Source organism: Electrona antarctica, assembly GCF_951216825.1.
Source record: "Electrona antarctica genome assembly, chromosome: 17".
Taxonomy (NCBI): domain Eukaryota; kingdom Metazoa; phylum Chordata; class Actinopteri; order Myctophiformes; family Myctophidae; genus Electrona; species Electrona antarctica.
The window spans coordinates 8,453,356-8,480,605 of NC_136798.1; the positions used below are offsets into that span (position 1 = coordinate 8,453,356).

Here is a 27,250-nt window from a genome sequence, read left to right on the forward strand (position 1 = left end):
AAGAAGAAGCAAGCACTCAGTTGAATAATTCCACGTAACAGTGTATCGGGTCGGGTGCACATAGTTATGGAAGATACAGTCTATAGAAAAGAACACCAGCACTCACGTTGTATCCAATAGGATTCTTGTTTTATTCAGTTTCCCCCAGCAGCAAACATCAGTGCGGACGTTTCGGCCCAGAGGCCTTGGATTAGGCATGTAACGATATATCGTATATCGATATATATCGATATTATATTAGGGGGGCTAGTGTGTGATATGAAATGTGAGCTGCAATCATATTCCATCATATTCACATGCTTTTGGAGAGAAATGAGACACACTCCATGCAGTCACTTTCAGTAGTAGAGGCCTGCAGAGGGGAGCTGTATGTGTCTGTGACACAGGTGATGGTCGTTATTGATGCTCATTAATACATCAAGGAAGGCAATTATGTTTCTGCACTGTCAAATAGGTCTACATCTATCCTAAGATGCCATCAAAGAAAAGAAGAAATGTTAACTCGAGCTAGGTTTAAACATGAGAGCATGTTTACAGTTGTTGCACAGAAATTAAGTAATTTGACATGAAAAGTAATGCTACTTTTGCAATGTAGCTCAATAAAAATTGTGAAAAAAGCTTGGGGGAAGATAAATCATTAAAAAAAAAAAATCGGTCATTTGTCTGGAAAATAATTGTGTTGAAACTATCGTGAAAAATCGTATCGTGAACCTCATATGGTGATACGTATCGTATCATGAGTTGAGTGTATCGTTACATGCCTACCTTGGATACAACGTATCGTGAGTTGGGTGTATCGTTACATGTCTACCTTGGATACAACGTGAGTGCTGGTATATGAGCTACTATATGAGCATGCACCCATGCTGCTGCTATCCATACAGTTAGACATTTTACTTCATCTCCACGGAATGATTCAGAAAAATGTGTTAACTGCTTAGCGTGTTGCTTCTATGCCACAGGATACAGTTTAGTACAAAGCTACTCTAAAAAGAGAGACTGCATATTGCATTGATTGTACATGTGTACAATGATTTGACTAGGGGGCTTGAGGGGTCATTTAACAAATTAAACCTATACCTGATCAACATAAATCATCAATTTAAAAATAAAATACTGAAAAAAGTAATACTGAAATTATATGAAAATATTGGAAAATGGTGGCCTATACTGATGTCCTAGCCTGATTATCAGACTGTAGCTTTCTTGAAGCTTTCTTGAAGAGACAGAGTCCACTCAGAGAGTAGGCGGGGTCTTTGGGCTGGATCCAGGCTACTGATGTCCAGCATAGTCTCTGTTCCAACAGAGGCAGCTGGTTCAGTTTGTAGTTTAGTTTTGTAGTTCAGTTTGTAACAGCAGGACAAGCCAAGAACAAACTGCCCAAAAGCGGTCAGAACATGGGTCCTGGCTCCAGGCAAAGACGGGTCAATGAGAGCAGACAGTGAGAAAAAGCTACGCTTATACCCATTGAAATCACCATCACCACACGGAGACCCGGCCCGGCATCGTCCTGTGGTCCACAACCAAGAAGCGAGTCCTGTTAGTTACGAGAGTAAAAAGGCACAGTATGCTGCTGATTTAGTGGCAGAACGCCAACAGAAAGGCTGGAGAGCAACAGCCTATCCAGTGGAAGTTGGCCTCTCAACCAAACGCTTCCTTGCGGGACATTGGCTTCCCGGCAAGCAAAGGTCAAGGAGGTCCTAAAAGGATCTTGTGGAAGAAGCTGAAAGGGGACGTTTCTGGCTCTGGCTGCGAAGGAAGAGACAGGAGCTGGGTTGACTTGAATCGAGATGCCATGTAGAGAAAAAAAAAACCCTGACTAACGAAATCCAGCTGCAGAGAGCGGCAGGGAAACGTCCCTGACCGCTGACCCATCCTGAGATGTTCTGGTGTTTAAAGGATGAGAGATCAGTGAAGGATGACTCACAGATGAAGCCCCTGCAGCTGGTACTTAGGTGCTGGCTGAAGTGGGCCTGACAGAAGTGCCCCGAGAGGTTCCAATATTCATCCAACCATCAGGTATGTGGCCATGCATGGGTGGCAAGCCTGGCTCAGGGAGGAGGAGGACAGCCCTGCCATACAGAGTCCAGGTTTCACTCCCTGGTGAGCGAGGGACGAAACACCAGGCCAGGATGGTTCCCTATACAGCTGGCGCTTCAGCACCAGCTGGTGATTCAGCACCACCTGGGTTATAGGTTAGTGATAGAGGTAGGTTGTCGGCCTAATGACTGTCGGACCAATAATAGTGTCTGAACCCGGCAGAGATGCCCTGCAGGTACCAACCTGCCTTCAGCTATTTTAATTAATGATAATTATAATAATTATAATAATACTGAAATTGTTAGAAAATCTTAATGTGGCCCGCAGGTTAATATACGAACATTGATATATATTATTCAGCTAATTACTAGTATTAAGTCTTTTTTATGTCCAATGTATTTGTAAGTTAACATAACTATAACTAAATGCATTTGAAATTAAATAAAAATTTTACTTTTCAGGATTCCAATTAAAAAATTGCAAAGAATTATTCGGGATTTCAATTCAAATATAGCAAAAATAGCTGATCTATCGCACTGCGACGCGTTTTGAGCTTGTAGATCGGTATTTTTTGCTACGACAGTAATATGCAAATATGTGGCCCTCTGGAGTGAGTGTGGAAATATAGTCGCCCTATCCATCGTCAAAGTCAAGACCCATTATGATCTTCAGCACTCATGGGACCTATAATTATCTCCCTGATTATCAACAAACCAAACAGCTCAAGGTTTTGTCAGCAGAGTAATCAGGGTTGATGGAAATCCTGTCTGTGCTGGACCATGGTCAATCGTCAATCTCAACATACTGTATAATATATGCATTCAAACATTAGCTACTCAACCTTGGCAGTCCAACTGAAGTCTCTCACCTTGTGCGTGCGTGCGTGCGTGCGTGCGTGCGTGCGTGCGTGCGTGCGTGCGTGCGTGATATGTTGTATAATTACTTAAATCCCTTTCAAATCTATTTTAACAACTTAAACCCTACTTAGTTGAGCGGATTCCCAAGGGCCCCGTCCTGTCTTAGCTCTACACTAAATATTGTTTCCAAGAATAGCCCCAGAGTAGGGATGGGGGAAGCAGTTAAATCCCTTTCAAATCTATTTTAAGTCTCAGAAACACATCCATGCTAAATATGTGAAGGGTATTGAAAGCAGAGCTAAGCATTTACCGGTACGGCTGTCACTTTTCTTAGCATATGAAGCGGTTTGATTTGGTGTTTGGTACAGGGTCTCAAACTAACAGGGGGAAAAACATTCCGATTTCGCTTGGTCATAAGAGGTTGGCCTGGCGTGTCATTTGAACATCTCATTTTAAGAGTGTGGGAGGGATAGAAACATTGTTCACATGTTACACATGTTATTGAAGACATAGGACCACAATGGAAACATTTTTTTGTGTTATCCTTTTGTGTTTCTGTACTTCCGTGCTGTTTACTGTACATATGTGACAGATAAAACATGCCATACAAGACGATGTTAATATTCAATATGCGGTCTCACCTATATTCCCCTTACTACAGCGGGTCAAAGAAAACGTGCTTGCAACTCACCAGAAACTTCCCCAAAAAGTTCTATGCTAATTTGTCTTCGTGAAAAACAAATGAATTGGCATTTTCTATACATAGAGGGAATAATTAAATGCTGCATTTTGATGAGCTTGCAGGGTCGCCATCAGGGCCAATCCAGCTGTTTATCATAGAGCTGGAATGATTCTGCCTTATGGTACCTTCTCTAGTACCCTATGTCGACAACACAGCCTCTTTATAATGCTCTCCCCTTCCCAGCACAAATTTATTTTGTACTGTACAAGGTCACGAAGTTCACAACGCATCATGATGTGACACACAGTGAGTTGACGTCGTGTAGACCTGCTAATTTTGGTTATGAAAAAAATAAAATATGAAAAGAAATTACGGGCACAAAATAGGGATGCCAGGCTGCAAGTGGCTAATGAATTAGTGTATGGTTGCAGACAAGAACACTTGTCTATAAAATGGATAGATGGATGGACAATATTTTAAGGTGGAGAACATAATCGTCTCTGTTGGATGGAAAAGTCCAAAACTGTTATTATTCAGGATTAAAATTCAAACATAGCAAAAGTAGCAGAACATCTACAAGGTCAAAACGTGTTTCTTCATACCGAGTTTCGAGCTTGTGGATCTGATACGTTTGTGTGACACTATAGTATGATCAAGTAGGGCATTAACCAGAAAAAGTGCCCCTCGGGGCACAAATCTCCACCAGGATAGGATTGTTTTTGGAAAAATGTCAAGTTGCATTTCTTCCTCAGCCTAGTTTGAATATGCATGCACAGTTTCACCGCAATCGGACATTGTGTTAATGATTTGCAGCATTTTGTACAAAACATTCCAGTCCTGAAAACTTTGGAAGCCAATCAGGATGGAATATGAGAAATCAAACAGACCCATCTTGATCACATGACTATAGAGATTATGGGTACCGATTTGCGTGAGATTTGGGTAAAATCTGAAGGAGTAATATAATATATATATTATTAATATATAATATTAATATGGCCTCCTAGTGGCGCAAATGCAGGTCAAAGGTTTTTCCTTTGCCTCTATAGAGTGTGCATGCAAAGTTTTACACAGATCGGTGCAGTTATAGGTAAAAACACGAATGGGTCAGTTATAGCGCCACCATGAGGCTGATGTGAAAATGTGCAAGTGGCATTTCTTCCTCGGCCTAGTGGGAATGTGCAGGCAAAGTTTCCCTCAAATTGCACTCTGCGTTCATGATTTGAAGCATTTTGTTCATAACGGACCAATCCTGCAAACTTTGGAAGGCAATCTTAGCCAATGGGGATTGAATATGCGGAAGCAGACAGGTCTGTGTTGATGGCATGACTGTGGAGATGGTACATACCGATTTGCGTGATGTATGGATAAAATGTGTAGGAGTAATGTAAAGAAATGTGTTTTGCAAAAGTCGGCCTCATGGTGGCGCTATAACAGGCCGCTGTTTGGGGCAGAGGTTTGCCGTTCGCATCCAGGGCAACTGTGCAAGTTTGGCATCGGCCAGGCCAACAGTGCCGGAGATTAGCTGTACACAGAAGGACGGACACATGGACACACGGACGGAGTGCAAAATATACTCTACCCATGCCTTCGGCCTGGTGGAGACAAAAAAATAATATGGAGATATGAGGTTCTCGCCTGGCAGTGACGATATGCATAAGATAACTCAATTGGTGGCTCAATGCGCAGGCTATAGGGGGTGACAATTGCCGCTGGGCTGCTGCCCCTGCTTCACAGGTCTCCGAAAAGTTATCCAGGGACATAATAATAATGGTACAACCAGCTCCGCCATGACGGAGAATATATATCTGCTTGGGGATTATGATTTCGCCGTCCTTTCAGACCCCAGGCTGATCAATAACATAATGGAAATGATGTTATAAAAGAGGAATTGACTGCCGCCGCTGCATGTCCCTCATCTTAGCCTCTGTTATGTCTGTGCTTTATTATGCTGGCCAGAGGGCGATCCGTCGGCCTCGCGGGTCCCATTCATAATGCAAGTGTGGGAGACCCCTAACGACTCCATAAAGTCCACGTCCTCCATCTCCGTTCCTGGAGAGCGTATTGATCTGGCCCGGGAGGCAACAAGGAGAGCGCTGGGAAAGAAGGGCGTGCATGGCATGCACACAATGAGCACACGCTGCTATAGGCACATGCACACATGAAAGGCGTCCACAGTCCACCCACACACACACACACACACACACACACACACACACACACACACACACACACACACACACACACACACACACACACACACACACACACACACACACACACACACACACACACACACACACACACACACACACACACACACACACACACACACACACACACACACACACACACACACACTCCTCCTCCTCCTCCTCCTCCTCTAATCTACTTCAGATCAGTACTCATGTCCTCTCAGCTGTGGTCACAGCTGCTGCTGCTGCTGCTGCTGGCAGCTGATTTAGCTCCAGCGTTAAAGCACTGTCCAGATAGTGATTCCACACACCACCAGGCTCCACTCACACAACCCTGCAAGGAAACATTCACTCGCCCACAAGGCAGATTGTATATAAATGCAAACAGACATGCGAGCAGCACGCATGCATGCACACCCTCGCATTCGCACAAACTAATTAATGCACACAAGGCTCCGTGCACTCATATACAAGCTTGACCTCCCACGCAAGACATAAACAAAACAAGGCTCATGCAATATACCAATATTTACTGTACCATGGATGGATCGATTTGACGATGGCCAGTTAGGTAAATATTGTTTGAAACCGGATAAGAAGGAAGACAGGACATGGATAAAAATGAATGATAACCAAAACCCTTATTGGAAATCGTTATGATTATAAGAGCAGGCTTTTTACAGCGCAAGAGGGAATAAAGAGACAGTAGCATAGATGAAAGGTTGTCCATATTCAGGCAATTTTCGCTGGCTATAATGGAAGCTCTGGATTGGAAGCAAATTCATGCTTGTTAAATGTTGACAAAAGGCCCTTACTTCAAACCTGATGGTGGTCTACCTTGACAAGTACAATTTTAAAATAGGAGACTTCAAACGGGACCATGTCCCACACTGCGGAGGAAAACATCAATACACTTGATGTACCTAACAAGCATTGTGAACAGAAAAATGCAGAAAAGTACGGTCATTTGATCAAGTTACTGCTGTGCTACAAAATGGTACAGTGCCACCTTGATCTGTGTTTCCGGTAGATATTTACTTTGATATGACATGCACTGTCTGTAGCATACGCTTTGTCTTTGGTGTCAAATGGAGTGTTACATAAAACTTTAAAAACAATAGCTATAGTAACAAAATGTGCCGCATCTACAGTAATTACTTTCAATGAATGTGTTGATTACGTTCCTAATTACTCTTTGCGATTATTTGCTTCATCATGATTGAAAGCGTACGAACAGGAATGTACTACTGCAGTATAACATCATGTACAGTCAGTGTTATTTAGTTTAGGTTTAGGTTTGTTTATTTAGCACGTAGTAGAAAATATAGACAATACATATCAAAGAACAAAAATACAATGCAAGGAAAGGAAGAAGCCAGCTGTCTTATTTGGAATCCTTTCCTGTATGTTCGGGCTTGGGTAATAATACAATAATTGATTTGTCAACTGAAACAGAGGGCATTACAGAGGCGTGCCGAGAGGCCGTCTGTGTTTCTATCAGATGCCATGCCTCTACAGAGGAGAAAAAGAATTAAACTTTAACGACTTTAATGATTAAAAGGACAGGGTGACATTTACATTTGGATTAGGGGGGGAGGGGGGGACGCTCGCTGCTGCACATGCTGTGCTGAAAAAACATATCTCATGATGTGTTGATGTTCTTCCCAAATGCCATATCATCGCCCCGCCCTCTCGCTCCTCTTCGCTCGCCCATCATTTATGCCGCTCATTATTTTCTCCTTATTTTCTTCATCTGCATCCATCCATGTGCCTGCAGCAGCTCACCCACTAACATTTACCTTTAGCGCCACCTAGCTTCTATCTTTGATCCATGTGCCTGCAGCAGCTCACCCACTAACATTTACCTTTAGCGCCACCTAGCTTCTATCTTTGCTGCCGTCTAGTAAACTTGACCTAAATTGGATCTGTACTCGGTCTGCTCTCGTTTCCCTCTACACGAAATGTCTTTGCCGAAAATAGCCGATCTAAGTTGTAAGCTTATAGATCTGCCATTTTCTGCGAACATTCCCCCCAGAATAGGATTAAACTTTATGTACTGTATGTTCCTTCTCATGTTCCTATTCTGGGCACGACATAACAGGCAAACAATCGGTGAAAATAGCAGATTTTAAAGTTCACAGCTCGTCTCTTCAGCGCAAAGATTAGAGGGAAAGAACAAGCCTTGCCGAGCCATGTGGCAGGAACCTATTTCCTGTTTCTGTAGCGTGAGACAGCTTGATAGTATTTCCCCTAGACATGATGATGCTAGTATGTCGCAGGGTTTTACCCCCAATCCATCCCTCGATGCCGAGTGCCAAGCAGCGAGGCATCAATGGATTCATATGTTATCACTGCATTAAACACCTTATCAACCGTTGTAGATAGCATTTGAAACAGACTTATAGCATGTCATGTAGACAGCACAATAATTGCATTGTATGTAGTCATAGCACTTCATAGTATATATGTACAGCATAGTATAGTATATATGTATAGTTTATATGTATATGTATATATATATATATATATATATATAGATATGTTCTAGTTACGTTCTTAGCTTACGCATGTTTCTTGATAAATGCATTTTATATATGTGATGGATTCCCATGCTTTTTTGTTCTTGCTTAATGTAAGTCGCTCTGGATTAAGAGTGCCTAAATTGTAAATTGTTGTCAAGATGTTGGAATATGGCTAATAAGGCCATATTGGCCATACTGACGTTTTGACCTCCAGTGTCAAAGGGCGGTGGGCGGTGCAGACATAGCCTGGTAAACCACTCCCCCTGTTGGACGAGGCTAGTGCAGACATGTCGGGGGCATGGAAAGTAGGGGGGGGACGACGACTAATATTTACTATTCTGTGCCTATCGGTACGCAACTCGTACAGTGCTGAGTGTGTGTTCTGGAGGTCGTCGCTCGGCCACCAGGACCAGAGCTCGTCACAGTGACTCACTCGGGTGACGCCTCGCTCGGCGGTGCCTCACGTGGCTCAAGGCCACCAGAGACGGCGTGCCTCCGTCATGGTCATCATGGTCATCATGGTCATAGTCACAAAAAGCAAGCGCTCCCTAACGTGTCAGTAGTTTCACTCCCGCTTATTCCTATACCTACAGTCTGATTATCACATATTGGCTCATATTCCAAGCCTCTGATCACGGACATATTCTTGATTATAGGCTGATAACATTCAAAGCTGGTGGAGGCATTGGTCACATTTTCTTTGGTACGATACAGCCGGGGAATCGAACCCCAACCTCCCAATCTCAGGGTGGACACTCTAACTGACCACAACGCCTCTGAGCTGGTAGGTCCAATAATGTGGTAGCTTCATGTGGATCTCAGACATCATGTGGCCAGTCTATATGACGCAGTCGTCTATGCATGTCTCTGTATTTGGGCACGGTTTTAGCCTGGTTCAAATGGAATGCAGTTCCTTACAGGTGGCTTATCTCAGCCAATTATGTCATCTATGCCAACATAGGAAAACCCTATCCCCATCGAGAGTAATTAAAAAATCACACCCAGGTGAAGTAAGTGGTGCAACTCCGGGGGGGGGGGGGGGGGGGGGGGCGAGCCGGCGAGCCGCCCCGCCCCGCAACAAACACACTTTGTGTGTGTGTTAGGTTGCGCACAGGTGGTGAAAAAAACAACCATGCTGTTTTCGTGCTCAGACGCACCCAGCCACCCAGCCACCCACCCAGCCACCCAGCTACCCACACACAAAGCCACTTAAGGAAGTGGTTGCACCACTTAAAAAGTAAAAGATAATTATTTCCAAAAGAGTACAGTATGTGTGAACAAACATAATTGGGATTCTATGGAAGTCTATCCAAGTAACAGTGTGCACAAGAACTATGGTGCTGATCAGCCCAGTGGTTTGTAAGACTAGCTCCAGACAGACAGACACAGACACACAGACAGACAGACAGACAGACAGACAGACAGACAGACAGACAGACCCTCCTATGGGCCACACTGTAAAACAGAATGAGCCAAGTACAGAGCCCTGGTGACCCAGGACAATGAAGTATATAGGGTAATTTCATCTGTAGGCTATATGAGCATGTTTTCTGAAAGCTTCAACAAAACAGAGCACCATACTGTATCTTACACTGCTCGCAATGCACGAATAACTACATTATTGTGCATTTTGAATGAGCACAAAAAAAACTGCGGATCTTGTATTCTTTGAACATTAAATTAACTTTTTTGTTTCGAAGATATACTGTACAGTAGTATATTCATTGTTGTGGTGAGAGACAGAGAAAACGAGAGAGCGCGCAAGAAAGAACAACTAAATGATGTTATTTGACTCCCAGATGATAATAAATAATTCATATTTTTATTGACCACCTCGTAAATAAATATGAACTGCACAAAAAATAACTTGGCACCTATTGATTCACACCCATTACATGTGGCTTCTTTGTTGTCCACATCCCGATAGATTTAACCCAGTTTGGGCGGGAACCCCTTTTGGTGTTAGCATTATGTTATGCTTTAATAGCTATTGAAAAATAGCAGATCTACAAGCTCATAGCGCGCCACCGAGTGGCGCGCTACGAGCTTGTAGGTCTGCTATTTTTGAAAAATCGAAGAACGACTGACATAGAAACATAGCTTTTTCAGAAAACTGTCAGGATGTAGAAGACATTTTTTGAATCTGATCTCAGGTCCAGGTTATGTGGTTTGTAACTATCATCACTTCCCTGTTAGCATAGAATCTGATCTCAGGTCAGAAGGGGTTAATGACCTTAGAGACCACTGTCGTCTACCATGCTGCCTCCACTCCACTCTGTCTTAACCGCTACATTATAGAGCAGGGGTTCTCAACCCGTGGGTGGCGACCCCTCAGGGGGGGTCGCCACATTATTATTATATATATATATATATTAGTGATGCACCGAATATTCGGCCGCAGAAAATATTCGGTTTCGGCCTGAATAGGCCGGAAATATATCACCGAATAGTGTATGCAATGAATGCATTCAAAAGTGCTGAATAAATGTTTTATGGACCCATAATAGTGATTATTATTTAAGTTAGGTTTTGCCATAGTCATGTCTTTTGCCATAATCAGGTAGCTTTGCTTTAAGGTGCGGCCATGACAGCAATGGTAGGAAAAAAGGTGCATCCCTAATATATATTTTTTTTACAACTGAATGGCTGGGAAATGAAAATTAAGAGTTTACAGAGTACACATATGTGCATGCATAAACTTTCCTTAATGATTAGATCTGGTTTCAGTGTTCATTTATGATATATTTTCTCTATTGTTAAGGTTATTTTTGCAGTCAGTTTGTATTGGGGGTGGGGAAGGGAGGGGGCAGGGTCACGAGACCCGAGGGTCCCCAACCAAAAACGTTGAGAACCCCTGACCTAGAGAACAGAAGTCCTGCCGTCAGACATTCGCTCCGTCGGTCACGGGGGTGTTTTTCTCATTCAAAATCTCCCATAGACAATGTTTTACTCGCATCACGCATGTATAACATCTTACATCTGTGTTCCAAAAATAAAATAAAACAGAGTCCGGCGATTCTGTCAGGGAGGTGTGGCTCACTATGTCCTCTATGACATACACCGTGGTTCTATTTGATACCGTCTGTTTGGAGAAAAGATAAATTAATTCTGCTGCGGTAGCCGGATATAGTGTTGGAAAGTATATGAACTTTGATCTTTCGCCAAACACATTTTCTTTACAAACCAAGTGATATAAGGTCATATTCTATCAGTGGTAAAAACACATTTTACTGTGCCAAATCTCACTTCACAATCACCTACACAACAGGAAACATTTCTCTGAACTTGACTGAAGCACGTTCCTTCAAAAACATTACTTCGATTTTGTGACTTCTCTTATCAGTGTGACAATTGTTGTCATTTATTGTGCTTGACGAAACTGAGAAATGACAAGAAATAAATCCAATGCAACACTTACACAATGTGACACCTAATGTTATACATGTGCACCGGTGGCATTTTTAAGGGATTTAGAATGAACTATATTAAATGGTAAATGGTGCATTTATATAGTGCCTTTATCCAAGAAGGTTTACATAGATTGTGCATTACATTCACCCATTCACACACACATTCATACACCAATGGTAGCGGAAAGTGACAGTAAACCATGCAAGGCACCAACCTGCACATCAGGAGCAATTAGGGGTTCAGTGTCTTGCTCAAGGACACTTCAACACTAACTCTGGGGGAGCCTGGGTTCGAACTGGCAACCTTGCGGTTACCATCCAGCCACTCTGCCCCTGAGTCACCACTGCCCGGAAAATCAACTCTGTGACGCAGGAAGTAACGATAGTGTTCTGTTCTCTATTATCCTTGAATATCCTTGACCGTCTCCCCACCATAAGTACTCAGAGAGAGAACAGAATGAAACATTTTGATTTACTTGCCGTGTTAAAGAAGAAGTGTGGAGTGATTCCACAAAACGACGTGAATGGATGTTGATTTCTTGCATCCCTACTGTATACACTAACGTGCAATCAGAGCCACCGGATGAATCCAGAAGTACGTATTGTGCCAGCAGACAATCACACACTTAACCCATTCAGGACGGCCGGGAACCCCTTTTGGTGTTTTACGCATTATGTTATACTTTAGCTATTGAGAAATCACAGATCTACAAGCGATCTACAAGCTCTACGATCTATCTAAGATCTACGAGCTTGTAGATCTGCTATTTTTGAAATGGCCTTGGTGAGGCATTGCACACATAACAAAGCAGCCGGGGGCGGAGTGCTGTGCACGAGCCAGGCAGCTAGCTGCCCACTGGCCCTAGCTCGTTCACTTGACCCTGCGCTAGCCTTCTGTGTGCACCTGTCTGAACACATAAGATTGTATGTTGCGTGGATGTTGAGTCAGGCTGATGTCACATATACTCCCCGAAGGGGGCAAATGACTGAGGCCACAGAGCCACGGAGAAACTGTGACACAGGGATGGCAGCGCCACGCCTTTCGCTATCGTTATACCTCAGAAAGAAAGGGATGCATTCACTCGAGTCGCCATCTCTCTCCTTAGAGAATAGACGCAAGCATGAAACCTCCCCCCATCTTTGTCTCATATCTGCTAGGTTCCTGGCCAGACATGAGACTCACAGTCAGACAGCGAAGTACTGATGTGAACTGATGGGCCATGCTCCATGGAATCATCTCCTACTTATTATGTGGAGAGAAAGCTTCCAGCAGAGGCAGGGAGGCAGAGAGAGAGAGAGAGAGAGAGAGAGAGAGAGAGAGAGAGAGAGAGAGAGAGAGAGAGAGAGAGAGAGAGAGAGAGAGAGAGCAGAGTGCAGAGTGCAGAGTGACAGGGAAGGCACACAGGGACCACATTTGCAGATCACACATAGATATACACACATGGAGACAACAAAGGGGAAGTGAGACACGCAAGTAATGAAAGTGAAACACAGACTACACGAATGAATGGAGGCTTGCAGGGAGAGTTCACAGGGCCAGTCACGCGAGCAGCCTGCATGGTCCTGGGTGGCGGCTGGCATCATGCCTGCCTAATGGGCCTTCATATGTCAAACAGTGCAGCATCACGCAGTGCGTAATTCCACTCTGCGGCCACACAGCGAATCACTGCCATGATTCAGACTACAGACGACACCCTCACAGAAACCTGCTGATGGTGATGATTCACAGTATAAGCCAAAGTCAATGCCAGGATTAGCCTGCGCACATTTTCAGACATTTTCAAAACACACACACACACACAGAAGAGAGAGATAGTGAAAATAGCAGATCCACAATACGGTAAGTGGTTTGTAGATTGGTACTATTCTCTATTGCAGCATGGCAACAGATAGGCAGGGCAACAGAGCATCACGACACTGACCTCATCAAACCCTGGATAGCCATACATGGAGAAGACTGGAACATCACCTAGATCTGCATATATGGAGCCGGCCAGCAACTCTACATCTGATTTCAAACCCTTAGTTCTCCATATATGGAGCTGACCTGTTCTGACATTCCATATGTTGATATTTCCACTGCGCAAAAAGCATGGAATACAGATGTGTATATTACAGGAAACTCCCGTTAAACCTTCCAACAAACTCCGGTAAACTCCCGAATTGTATACCAATTGTATATTACCGTATATTACTGTATATGCCTGCTAAACTTGAGGTTTACGGGCAAATCTAGTGCCCATAATTGCCCGTTAACTCCTCTTTTCACGCAGTGTCCCCCACCCATCCTTCCATTTCGATGTCTCCATTTTGACTGACTGTCCATTCAAACTCTAGACAGTCCCGCCCCAAAGTTATTAGTAATCCTGTACACTCAAGACACTGCCCCCGCTGCCACCCTTAGATCTCCATATATGGAGCTGACCTGTTCGGACATTCCATATGTTGATCTGACCTCATCAAAACCTGTACACTCAATACACGCTCCATATATGGCCAGACCTGATCAAACCCCGAACACTCAAGACACGCTCCATATATGTACCTCCCTCCCTCCATCAGCTGGCTGGCGGGTACTACGGCGAAGGCTCTGCTGCAGTCTCCACTGCCTGGCTGAATGACCATCATGCTGGACGTGTACTTAACCACCTGGATTGTTTTTATAATCCTATGGATAATAAACGACTAGACTGAGGAGGCGTCGCTTCAGACCCCATGTCCTCTCCATCATCATGGCTAACGTTCGCTCTCTCGTGTACAAGAGGGACATATTACACGCCGAGTGCCAGTTGGAGAGAGCCTACAAGGAAGCACCTGCATCATCGCCCTGACTGAAACCTGGCTCGATGAGAGAACAGGACCTCTTTATTCTAGAAGGACTACAGTATATTTTAATTTCTCACATACATTTCTCACTTTCAGATTTGTATTGCCTTACAATATAATATATAAACATGTTTCCCATGCCAATTATAAAGCCCCTTTGAATTGAATTGCATTGAGAGAGTGAGAAATGTAATTTGCCGTGTGAGAAAGGAGATGGGATGAATCATCCAGTCATCAAAGAGAGTAGTTTCAACGGCCCTGAAGCTCTCAGTCAGAACATTAAAAGGCCACACAGTGACTTTCTCCTCCCTGGCCATCGCCCTTTAAGTGTACGCGAACGAACGTATAATATAGTACCATCTGTAGAAGTGCCTGGCTGTGTGTGTGTGTGTGTGTGTGTGTGTGTGTGTGTGTGTGTGTGTGTGTGTGTGTGTGTGTGTGTGTGTGTGGGTGTGTGTGTGTGTGTTTGTGGATATGTACTGCACACTAGTATTAGGGGTAATGTGTGTATTTATTGTACCATCAATGTATGTCTGTGTGGGCGTGAACATGCATGCATGCAGGCTTTTGTATTTGTGTGTACTGTATTGTATTTGAAGTGTACTGTACACACATCATTGGTTCTCTGAGGGGGATCCGGGGACACCCAGGGGTCCTTACCACCCCAATCGCCCAGGACGAAGTTCACCGTCCTTTCTATTAGTAACACCCAGCGCCCAGGACGAGGTTTTATCCAAAAGACGAAGTTTATTGATATGAAAACCGACCGCATCGCTCTACAGCCTAGGAGCGCCTGTTGCGCAATCCTCGATGTTGCACAACAGTGGGACGTCATCGAAAATGTTCCTCCCCTGTTTAGCAGACGACAACAAAAATCTTAAAACGTTAATAACTCGCGATCTAAATCCTCCCGTCCAATTCTAAGAAAAGATCCGCTGTCCAGTCGCTAGTCGCGTTAGATTTAATCATGCCTCCCGTTGTTGTCGATCGCCGTTAGAGTGTTTTGGCTTAATTTAGCTGATCCAGCCACATCCGGTATAACTTCCAGTCCGTGCTATAGTGCTATAGTGCTCCGTTGCTATAAATCGCTTGGGCGCTATTATTTAATGGATTAAATAACCCCGGGCAATCGGAGTGTTAATTACGGTTCCATGGGGTCCGCAGCAAAAGTAGTTAATTATCGCAATCATTTTAACCACTTTATACATTTACCTGTCTATGTTGGCTATTTAGCAGATCTACAAGCTCACAGCGTGTTACTTAGTGCTTAGCTTGTACATCTGCTATAAAATGTTATCGAACATGTTTGGGGATTTCTTTTTCTTTTTTTTTTTTAGATAAATCTCTTCATAGGGTCCCTGGAACAAAACCATTTCAGATGTAGCTCCATACATATCAATTTGGGGGTCCTTGAACCGCATGTGTTTTGTGCATGCGTGCGCACGCGTGCATGCGTGCGAAGGAGAGAGGCAGCCTGTCGGCCTATATTGTCCAGGTCTTGGCAGAGAATCAGTGTTATTACTGTTCTTTGGGAGGATAATAGGTGGCAGGAAACCAAAGACAAGTCCCATCAGATTAACAGCAAGGCTGCGGTCTCGCCACAGCCTTTACAGGTCCACGTTTACACTCGCAGAGTTCAATCAAACACCCTGGCTTTGACTGTGTGTTATCTTTTCCAGACACCGTAGGACATTTGGCCATCAACCCTGTGCCCCGCTGTTTGCTTTAGTCTCTCATTCGTGCTTTGCTTCTCATCCTCAGTGATCATCCTTAATACTGCGACTGTCAATTCCAGCCTGTCCATCTCCCCAAGACCCATATGGGATTTGAGATAATCTATTTTTTATGTAGTGCCGGACCATGTGTGTGCGTGTCTGTTTGATGTTTACATGTGAATTTGATGAACTGACTTTTTTTCTTTTTAATACATTAAAAATGTATTAAAAGATAAAAATAAAACATCTTGTTTATTTATTTATTTTTAACCAAAGGAGATGAGCAACATTCAAAGAGAGGAAGTATTAATGACCAGAAAATAGCCTAGGTCTGCTCACGTTAGTATATAAAAAGTGTAAAAGGCAATTCAATATAGGCTGATATCATCGTGATATCATACTGCAACGATACAACGCATATTGCCATGTACCTCCTTCCTCAGGGTATAATGACAAATATATTGGAGCCTAAGTAGTAAATAAATGGGTCAAAAACCAGTGTGGAGAATAGAGTGAGGTTAGCAACCAAACACTGAAGATGAAAATCGATCGCTATTTCCTTAAAAGCACCGTACAGCCTTCCATGCTGACCTTATCATCACTTCAGGGTCCTTCTGAAAAACAGTGAAATGCAAAACAAAATAAAGCCCTCAAGCACTTGCACAATTCACCTCGACACTCATCAATGCACAATATCAGTGTCACAGACACACACAGAAACTCTACAGCCTGGTTTTTAGTTTTGTGTCAGTGACTCTGTCGAGTGCTGGAAAAATCTACAAACGTACCATCGTAACATGTGATGTGACGAGGTGCGAGTTTGCACATTTACTAATACATAGTAAACTTTGCTATGAATATCCTGTACTTAAGTTTCCATAGAGTTACTGTATACTGAAATCCATTTCTGGTGTTGTGTGTCTTTGGATCAAATAGTAATCTCAGCAAAAAAGAAAAGAAATTACCCATCTAGGTTCCATCCTGGAGGCAAATCGTTCCGGTGATAAAAATGGCCACCAACGTAATCAAAAAAGTCAACAACCAAAGTACAGGATTCCAATACAGGATCTCCTTCCAAAAACAAACTTCCTTGGCCTCACTCCCCGAACCCACCTCACCCCTGCACATTTTGATAGGCTGGCTTAGGGTTGACAACAGAGTACAGCATCTTGCAATGGGTCTGGTCTACAAGTTTCGCTACACCACCAAGATACCCATGTACCTGTCTAAATACTTCCTTAATGTCAACGAGGGCCACACTCACAACAACAGAGGGAGTTCAACAAACCACGTACAACCCAGATTCGACTCAATTCATTCCGCTCCTATGCCACTAAAAAGTGAAAAAGAAAAACTCAACGTTTTGAGGTTTCCTGATCCTGATCACATGAATCAAGTGATCCGTTGCAGGGGAATGGCACTTGCTTCCATAGTAATCTGTCCATTTGTAACTCCCTGAGAGTATACAAATGGAACCATGGAAGGGCCCATTTGGTTTTATTTGCTACATTTGATTAACTTATGGTCGTTAACACGCCGGGAACTGTTTTCTTTGTCTTGAGTCCATCCATACAGAACGCAAATATTATGCCGGCGATAACCGATACAATTCTCGAATACGAGCTTGATTTTTCACCACGAATAAAATCATCCACACGCATGAATGAGGCATCACCAAATTAACAGTGTGATGTGTAATATTCTTAGACGCATTTTCAGGTCGTTTATTTCGTTATGCTCCCACAAGGACCTTAATAACGAGGATTTGAATGTGTAACTCTCTGCTCTGGACCTCAAAACAATAGAAAAATGGACCTCAAAGTTAAATGTGATTCACACAACAGTGACAGCTGAGCTAATATGAAACATGAAGACATGTGGTGACCAAATGCACATACTGGTGTAACAAGGCTCCAAGCAGTCCGGCATGCAGTACACGCTGTCCCTCCGCACCGCAGGGTGAAATCTAACCACCTCTGCCATTTATTGCTTGGTGCAGCAGCAGTCTTTGCACTCATTTCATATCGCCAATATAATAACGGGTCTGCTCAGGTTACCCATTTCACTTCAGGAGAACATGTAGCTCTCCCAGACACCGGTCAGGGTGACTCGTAGACGTAACGAAATGCACTGTACAAATCTTCAGTTCATTGAACTCCTGACGCCGCAGTGTACAAATGGAACCAAGCGGGCCCTTATGGGTAAGTATTAGCTGTACTTAAGTACAATTTTTAGGTAGCCTATTTCTTTTTAATTTACTGGAGTATTTCCAATTTTCAACACCTCAAGCAAATATTGTACTTTGTACAATTATTATTGTAAATGTTTAATAAATATTACAAAACATACATACTGTAGGCCTAAACCACATCGGCTTCACTTCGGGTATTTTGAAAATAGCCTCACACTTACAACGCTGATGAGATGGGTTCTGAGCTTTTAGATCTGTGATTTTCTATACTTCGCTTTTGCTATCGGTACATCGTTTGTACTTTTACTCAAGCACATTTTGAATACTGGACTACTCTGTTGTGGTATTGTATTGATACTTTAACCTAAGTAAAACTATGTCGGTACTTCTTCCATCACTGCTGCTTAGAAGTTATCACAGTACTTCACAGTACTTGTACACAGACAGAGTTAATTGAACGCCAGGGATTTGACTGTGTGCCGGTTTCAGGTGATGTCTGCCTGACAAAGCCTCTGTAATCATGGTGCGGATGGACCACAGCTGGGAATGAGGCCGTTTGCCCTGGATTACTGACCGCCGTCTCATTCCCACGCCCATCTCTGATCTATAATCCCACAGTTCACTTCACTACACATCCTGAGGGTACATTTTAACACTGAAAGCTTTTCTGTTTTTTACACACCATGGCTGGGATAACCAATAAGAGTCTAGCCATCTTGCCCGCTCTTTCTTCTTTTTCTCCTTCTGAAATGTACACTCTGAAGCGATATTGCCCTTTGCCCCTGTTAAGTGTTGACCTGATGCCATATGTAGTCCTGAAGAAAGCAAGGATGTTACAGAGACACTGGAGATGGAGTCACTTGGAGGGGGGAGGGAGGGAAGAGGGGTGAAAAAAAAATCCTGGGAACTGCACTTGTGTCCTATGTATACATAGAAATGCTGTTATTGTACTGCTTTTTCCAAATAAAATAAATATTATAAAAAAAAGGGAAAAAAATAGTCTAGCCATCTATAAGAGGGTCGGGCTGTGTGTGTGTGTGTGTGTGTGTGTGTGTGTGTGTGTGTGTGTGTGTGTGTGTGTGTGTGTGTGTGTGTGTGTGCGCCTGTATTCCCAGAGCTAAAGCTACAAATCAGCACCACATTTCTTGTAGGCCAGTATAGGCCACAGATGTACCTCCACAATGCTTTGAGTGGTGCAATCACTCCTACAACCAGCAATGTCCCTCCGTCCATCCCGTATGTATGTTTAGGGTACCAACAGGGGGCGCTGTTGCACCACTCACTTCAGACGGATCTGATTTTTATACTTTTTTAAATGTTCAGTCGGGTTGGTCTGAAACCTTGACCGAATATGGAGTCAAGACATCTTAGATATGATGTCACATAGACCAGCGTTTTTCAACCTTTTCTGGATCAGGGCGCACTTCCCCAATCCCCAAAGCATCCACGGCCCACCCATTTCTGTCAGAGAGAGCATGTGGATATCCCAAAGAAAGCTGAAAAGCTCATGTTCTGGGGCACCTGCTGGACTAGCGGTGCAGGCGCATAGCACATGTAGGCTCTAATGCAGCCTGACATCTGTGTCACGCGTTTGAGTCCCAATTACGACAATCTTTGCTGCGTGTCACTCCCAGTCTCTCTCCCCCTGTTCCGTCTGTCTGCACTGTGAAAAGACCCCAAAATATGTTTTTCTTCTTTTAATATCATGCCTTTTCATGCCATGATTTCTTTCTATATTAATGTTAAATTAATATCATGATTAAAATCTTAGTGTTTTGCCAACTATTTTGGTGCCCGTTGGCAATGAACTATAAAATCGTACAGTGCCACGGTTAAAGGGGCATTCCACTCATTTTCAACATTTTACTATGTCATTAATATACCTTAGAGCTGTTGTGTGGAAATAATAAAAAGGTCCCCCCGATTCTGTGTTTCCTAGAATTAGAGGTCTGAAAAAAATCATTAACATGGTGAAACACATCTTGATGATGTCATCAAGATGTGTTTCACCATGTTAATGATTTTTTCCATAATTACAGTTCTAGGAAACACAAAATGGGGGAACTTTTTTATTATTTCCACACAACAGCTCTAAGGTACATTAATGAATAGTAAAATGTTGAAAATGGGTGGTTTTCCCCTTTAAGGTTTATAGGGGGGGAATGAGAATTTCCAAGGGTGAGTCATGACACACAAAATGGGAGCTTTGGGGGGAATATATTTGAAAAGGGTTATAGAGGATTAGACATTTTTGCACTTCTACACACCCCACCGAATATCAGCAAGCCTGACAGGAAATAACCCATTTTGGGCGGGAACCCCTTTTGGTGTTTCAAGCATTCCGTTATACTTTAGCTATTGAAAAATAGCAGACCTACAAGTTGTAGGTCTGCTATTTTTGAAAAATCGTTAAAATGTGCCTCAAATCTTTCCGAAAATTGTCATGATTTAGAAAACTTTTTTTTTTTAATTTCGACGTCAGGCCTGAATGGGATAAACTTGGACCCAAGCTGTTCCCTAGCAACGCCAACCCACTAAACGGGGGGTCTATAAATAAACAAAATTAGCCTGAACTGGCCTGCGTCATCACAGAAGAGGTTCAACCCATTATCATGTAGGGCTAAAAGGCAGAGAGGTTAGTATTCCTACAGCCAATCCCAATGCAGGGCAGCGTCCAGGGGTCAGTGCAGGGCATCCATTTTGACTGGCTCTTCGAACAACGTGAGGCAGAGAAGAGGCAGACGATGCGAGGATTAAGCTGCGTGGACTGAATTATAAGTAGAATTCTTTATCTAGCCCCAAAGTAGGTTTGTGGTGAAGCTGGTGCTGGGGGGGGGGGGGGGGGGGAGTTAAGTAAGCTATAGGAACAATACGGAGGTTATGATGAAAGGCCATAAATATGAATAAATATAGGACTTCACATTAATCTATGTATATACAAGGCAGTTGTGATAGATGATCTTATTAACACTAGACAGTTATGGCCAAATGTAGGCTCAGCTATAAGGGAGATGATGGTCTACTCTCTACAGTGTCTGATAGGATCCGAACGGGCCTTCATTATATAGAGCCATAATGCAGATGTTCAGCATGTGTTAGCGGAGGGCTTAATGAAATTTGATAGCAAGCCAAGGTCATTAAACTCACGTGTAAATGTGTTCCTACATGCACATAACGCACCCGTTGACACACGCATACAAAAGCATGCAGGCACGCACCCAAAATAGACAGGCTCACAGAAAGACAGGCGAACAGACGTATGCACACAGTGGCAAATATAGCAAACCAAATTCCCATAATACATAAAAGACAAAACGTATTGACTCCGAGCAGCTATACCCAACGGCGCACCAAGAAATAAACTGTAAATAACACAGAGGCACTTAGGGTCCAATAAAAATACAGTGCTAATTTTCAAGGCTTTGACTAGGCCGGCATAATCGATCTATTTTTCCCCACCTCTTTATTCTTTAACAAGTCCTCAGAGCCATGGGGTCAGCGTTTTATTAGCATCACACAGGCTGCCGAATGAGTCATGGCGGGCCAAGTATAAATAACAGGCCATTTAATATACTTTTTGGCTTTTGCTCAAAAAACAAAAGGAGCCTGTAAACACCTTATGAATGTCTGAAACTACAACAAAGCCTTTACCATTTTTGTCCCAGGCAAATATTTCTTTCAGATCATTGCCCACTGGGAGGCATTTTGGCTGTGCACTCAGGCTGATGCAGCAAATAACATGTGACAGAAGCAATTTGGGGTATTTTCTCACACACAACTGCAGTGAGCATTATGAATTAGATTAAGGGGAAGGGGGGCCGGGGGGGGGGGGGGGGGGGGGGGGCATTGGAAGTCTAATACTTCCTCCTTCCTTGCAAAGTCAGCAGCTTTAATTGATAATGCAATTTGCCAGTTTATTATACACGTTCAGACTGCTATTAAACACGGGGGGGGGGGGGCGGGGGGGGTGTACACAGTGAATTAATCAGTGTTAATTCATCCACTTACTCAGTTAAATCAGTATTTTGCAGTTTGTGTACTAGTTTCACACTTGCACATGATATAAACAAGCTTGTAAGGAAGCGTGTGTGCGTGCGTGCGTGCGTGCGTGCGTGCGTGCGTGCGTGCGTGCGTGCGTGCGTGCGTGCGTGCGTGCGTGCGTGCGTGCGTGCGTGGCAGGGTATATAGCGATCCCGTCCTACCTCCTTGAGGCAGCCCATGAAGTTGTTGCTGACCGGAGAGCCGGGCAGGTCGGCCGTGCTGGGGCTTCCTCCCACGTAGAAGAAGTCGTCGGAGCCCAGCATGGTGTAGTCCTCCTGGGTGTACCCGGTGGTGGTCAGGATGCCATCCACGGAGATGGTCACCTGTTGGGATAACCAAAGCCAGGCCCATTATACTCTGGGACTGGCCGGTGTGCAGGCGTGCGTAAACACACCACTTTCCTCATGGTCTGCATCTAAAAAGGAGCTTCTCTATGACTTTCCTTTGGTTGATCTCTCTTTCTTTTTTTTTGCCATCCGTTGGATCGATCACTTGGCGGCCTTGGTGCGATTTTTCTTTGTTTTTCTCCGAAATCGGACGGCGTCTTTTAGTCTTGTTAATGGATTTCAGGTTACAGGATCACAGGACAGGTAAAGAAAATATGGCAGAAGCATATTTTCTTTATCTTTGATGGGGGGTAAGAGTATGGAGAGATCTAGGTTTGGTTCTGGAACTTCAGGTTGGGGGGGAGGGGGGTTAGTACAATGTTCAAACCAAGGACAAATTGATTGTACTTGTCTTAGGTTTCGGGTTTCATCTGGTAACTGCAGACACACGCATATAAACATGTACACGAGCACAGTCATACACGCACACGCACGCGCACACGCACACTCACAGGTGTGTGTGTGTACCTTATACTGTACACACACAGGCACAATCTCTCACTCTCTAGTTCTTGCTCACATACAGTACACGCTGACACGCATGTACGCACTCACACGCGCGCACACACACACGCACAGTCACGCACACACACGCACACACACGCACACAGTCACACACAGTCACACACACACACACACACACACACACACACACACACACACACAGTCACACACACACACACACACACAGTCACACACACACACACACACACACACACACACACACACACACACAGTCACACAGTCACACACAGTCACACACACACACACACACTGACATGCATTCTCACTCACTCTCCTGTTTACATTATCCACACACATGCATAACAAAGGGAGGCTTCACACACCACATATATGTGCAAACCGAGGTTTTTCACGGTTCAGGAGGCAAACTAAACGTATATTTGCACATGTAAGGAGTAAGTGGTTTGATGATATGTCATACATAGCTTGAGCAAGCCCAAGGATGCATCAGCCCATGCACAGTCAACAGCAAAGGCCCATATTCAAACACTATCTCAGAATACTAGAGCTTGTCTCTGACACGATTTGGCAATTTTTTTCATAGTGAGATTCTTACACAGTACAATTCTGAGTGTTAAAGCTGCAATCCGGAACAATTTTGGTAATACAAGTATGGTAATACAATATAACTAACAAATGCAGTGTAGACAAAAGGTATCTTTCCTCCAAGTTGTCCTGCTTGTGAACAAATGCAGTGGTTGGAGGTGGTCTCGCTGCCAGACTATTGTTGAAATGTTTACCCTGTGTTTGGATATTATGAATAGTCGAATACTACTGGTATATCTTATTCATTCCATTAAGACCTGAGGCGATTCTACAAATGTCTTCTAAATATAACAATTTCATGAAAAACTATATCAAACTTTAAAAAAGGATGTATTTGGCCACCGACCCCATCTCTATTTTGTTCCAGGGACCCCAGAAGCATATATATATATATATATAGCTCATAGCATATACCTGCTATTTTTGAATAGCCAAAATATGAAATAAAGATTAAAATGTTTACAAATAATAGATAAAATCTAAAATGAGAAAGATGCTTTCCCGGATGCTTTTTAATGGGTTAAACCAGCTGTAGGAATGTCATCTCTCGGCTCGCACGGGACACCCATGTTTGGATCCTGGGCATTGTACGGACTGGGGTCCATTATCAGCTGTATTAACACTCAGGATGGTACCGTGTGTACTGTCACTTTGACCAGACCAATGATCCCAGATCAACGCCTCTATACCTAAGAAGGGTTATGCATATGGGCCCAGGGGAGGTATCATGGATCAAGGTAAGCCACGACACTCACACACAGAGGCACACACACCCGCACACACACACACACACACACAGCACTCGAACACAGCTTCCACCAGCATGCCACAAAACCAGGGAGGGGAGAGCAGAGTGAATGACAGATGGAGGGTGAGTGAGTGAGTTAGAGTGTTAGTGGTTATTATTATGGGTGAGTGGTCATGAGACATGATGTGGGCATGCCATGCGCCATAGTGAGCTGGAAACAACTGTCAGAGCTCCCGCAATGAAGGTTTAAGCCAGGGTTGCCATTTTTGGTGTTTTCTCTTTTTAGGGCTCAGTGTCGAGGTTGAGGTCACCATCTTTGTTGGAAATTGTGGCAAGCTTCTGTCAGTTCTTGACGACAGTCCTCACAAAAAATGGGGGCTTTTTGTGTGAAAAAAAAAATTAAAAAAGCAAAAAGGTAACTCCCCCTGACAAAGACAAAGAGGTCAAATTGTTTTGTTTTTTTGTTTGTTTGTTTTTTTGTCTTTTTTTTGTTTAAGTTGTTGGAACTACACAGCGACGTGGGTAAAAAAATAAAGAAAAAAAGCTAGAGTGAAAAAAACGGATGGGGGACTGTGGGGGGGGGAGGGGGAGGAAAAAGAAGGCTGTTGGCAGGTCAGGGAGGAAGTTGAGAAGAAGAAGTGAAGAAAGAACTGCCTGGTAATACAAACCCATCTCCTCATTTTTTGATAAGAGTGTCTAGGATGGAACTCAAAGAGAACGAGTAAAAGAAGAGGGGGGAAGGGGACACACGGCAAACCCAAAAAAAGACAATAAGAATGATATCTACCAGACAATGTAGTTTGTTTACCATAGCGTGTCCAATGCCTGATTGCTTTCCAGAAAAAGGGGGAAGAAAGGAAATCAAAAGAATAATGAACAAAAACGTTGTTAATAAGGATGGAGAGAAAACCAAAGAAAGAAAACCAATGATGAAGAATTAGGATGTTAGGTTAGTACATTAGTTGGTTAGATATTGGTTAGTAGTAAAGAATAAATGATTTCTAACATGAATGAGTTAGTATTGGAGGGGATAAACACTACATGATTTACTGGCGAGTGCCAGAAACTGACAAAACCATCCTAAACAAATGTTCTAGATCGGGCTCCTGCAAAACCCTCTGAGAAGAACAATGTTATGGGACTTTGACTCCTGATCCTTTAAAATTTGTGTTAGGAATGGCTTAATCCAAATCTTTAAACAAAATCTTGTAGTGTTTCTTCACCCGTAGCCTAATAAAGCGTGTCTTCCTGAGAGCAAATAGAAGTAGTAAAAGACAGAAAGTAGAGCGGTAGACAGAGAAAGAGATAAACAGTCCCTCGGCTCATCGCTTCTAAACTTCTAAGCTGCATGTGTGTGTGTGTGTGTATGTGCGTGTGTCTGTGCGTGCGTGCCTGTGCGTGTGCCTGTCTGTGTGTGACTGTGTATGTGTGCGGGTGCGTGTGTGTCCTGGGAGGAACTTATTGGGCTACAACCTTTTACTAACCTGTAGGGTGGGTTTTTACTGTCGGCTTGTGTCAGGAAAACAGCACTTCTTGTTCCGTTGCTCAGAGAGCAGGTTTAAGTGCTGCCTCATCTGGCAGACATACTAAAGGTCGACCAAGTCGATCAAGTGTAAAGAGTCCGTTTCCCTCTGTGTACCACCACTATTCAGTACCCTCTGTGCACCACCACTATTCACTGGCTACCAACGGTGACACGCACTGCTCTATGGCCCCAGTAAGCCAGGCGGGCAAAGCTACGCCCCACAGAGTGCTATTTGCAGTCATTAATTGATTTCATTAACGGATATACTATTTCAAACTTCCATACTCTCATAAAAGGGGAAAAAAAAAGAAGTGGTTAGATGTAATTTCAATATTTGCTCTACTTTCCGAGCCCTTGGCCCCTTACATCTGTTTCACATTAATTATGCAACTGTGGGGTAAAAAAGGGCCGGGTCTGTGTGTGTGTGTGTGTGTGTGTACGCATCTTCTTATTAACATTCAGCATCTAGAAACACTATTTTGATTATCTTTTCTTTTTAGGAACTTGCATTAGATTAAAGACGGCACTGAAACATAGCTCCGTCAAATCTTACTAGCGATATGAACGAAACATGTCACAAGTTGCATCACGTAAAGGCTAAGCGGTATAAGTGTCAAATGTGATCAGATATGACGCATGGCTCCGACTGCCATCCATCCCTACAGTTGGGTGCCACCGATATTGTCCCTTATCATTTGACCCATTTAGGCCTGATCTCAAAATTTAAAAAAATCCTTCTAAATCCTCCAGTTTTCTGAAATAAATATTTTCACGATTTTTCAAAAATAGCAGACCTACAAGCTCGTAGCGCGCCACTCGGTGGCGCGCTATGAGCTTGTAGATCTGCTATTTTTCAATAGCTAAATTATAACATTAAAACACCAAAAGGGGTTCCCGCCCAAAATGGGTTAACTGTCCTTTTGCGCAGATCACGCAAACCTCAGCAAAAAGAAAAGGACAATATCGATGGCCTCCAACTGTATGTGTGACAAGCAATCTGTGTGATCGTCTGCACTATACTGTAAATACGAGGTATTGGAC

At 43.4% G+C, this 27,250-nt stretch overlaps 1 protein-coding gene across 2 annotated transcripts in view; it reads right to left on the reverse strand.

Annotated features, from left to right (window-relative positions):
* Positions 1-27,250, reverse strand: part of LOC306941203 (neurexin-3b-like) — a 317,329-nt gene that overhangs the window by 289,213 nt on the left and 866 nt on the right. For both annotated transcript variants that reach the window (XM_079526517.1, XM_079526516.1), the window contains exon 2: positions 22,641-22,802. In XM_079526517.1, coding sequence (XP_079382643.1) covers positions 22,641-22,742 — 102 coding nt within the window. In that variant the 5' untranslated portion in view covers positions 22,743-22,802. The remainder of the gene's footprint in view (positions 1-22,640; positions 22,803-27,250) is intronic.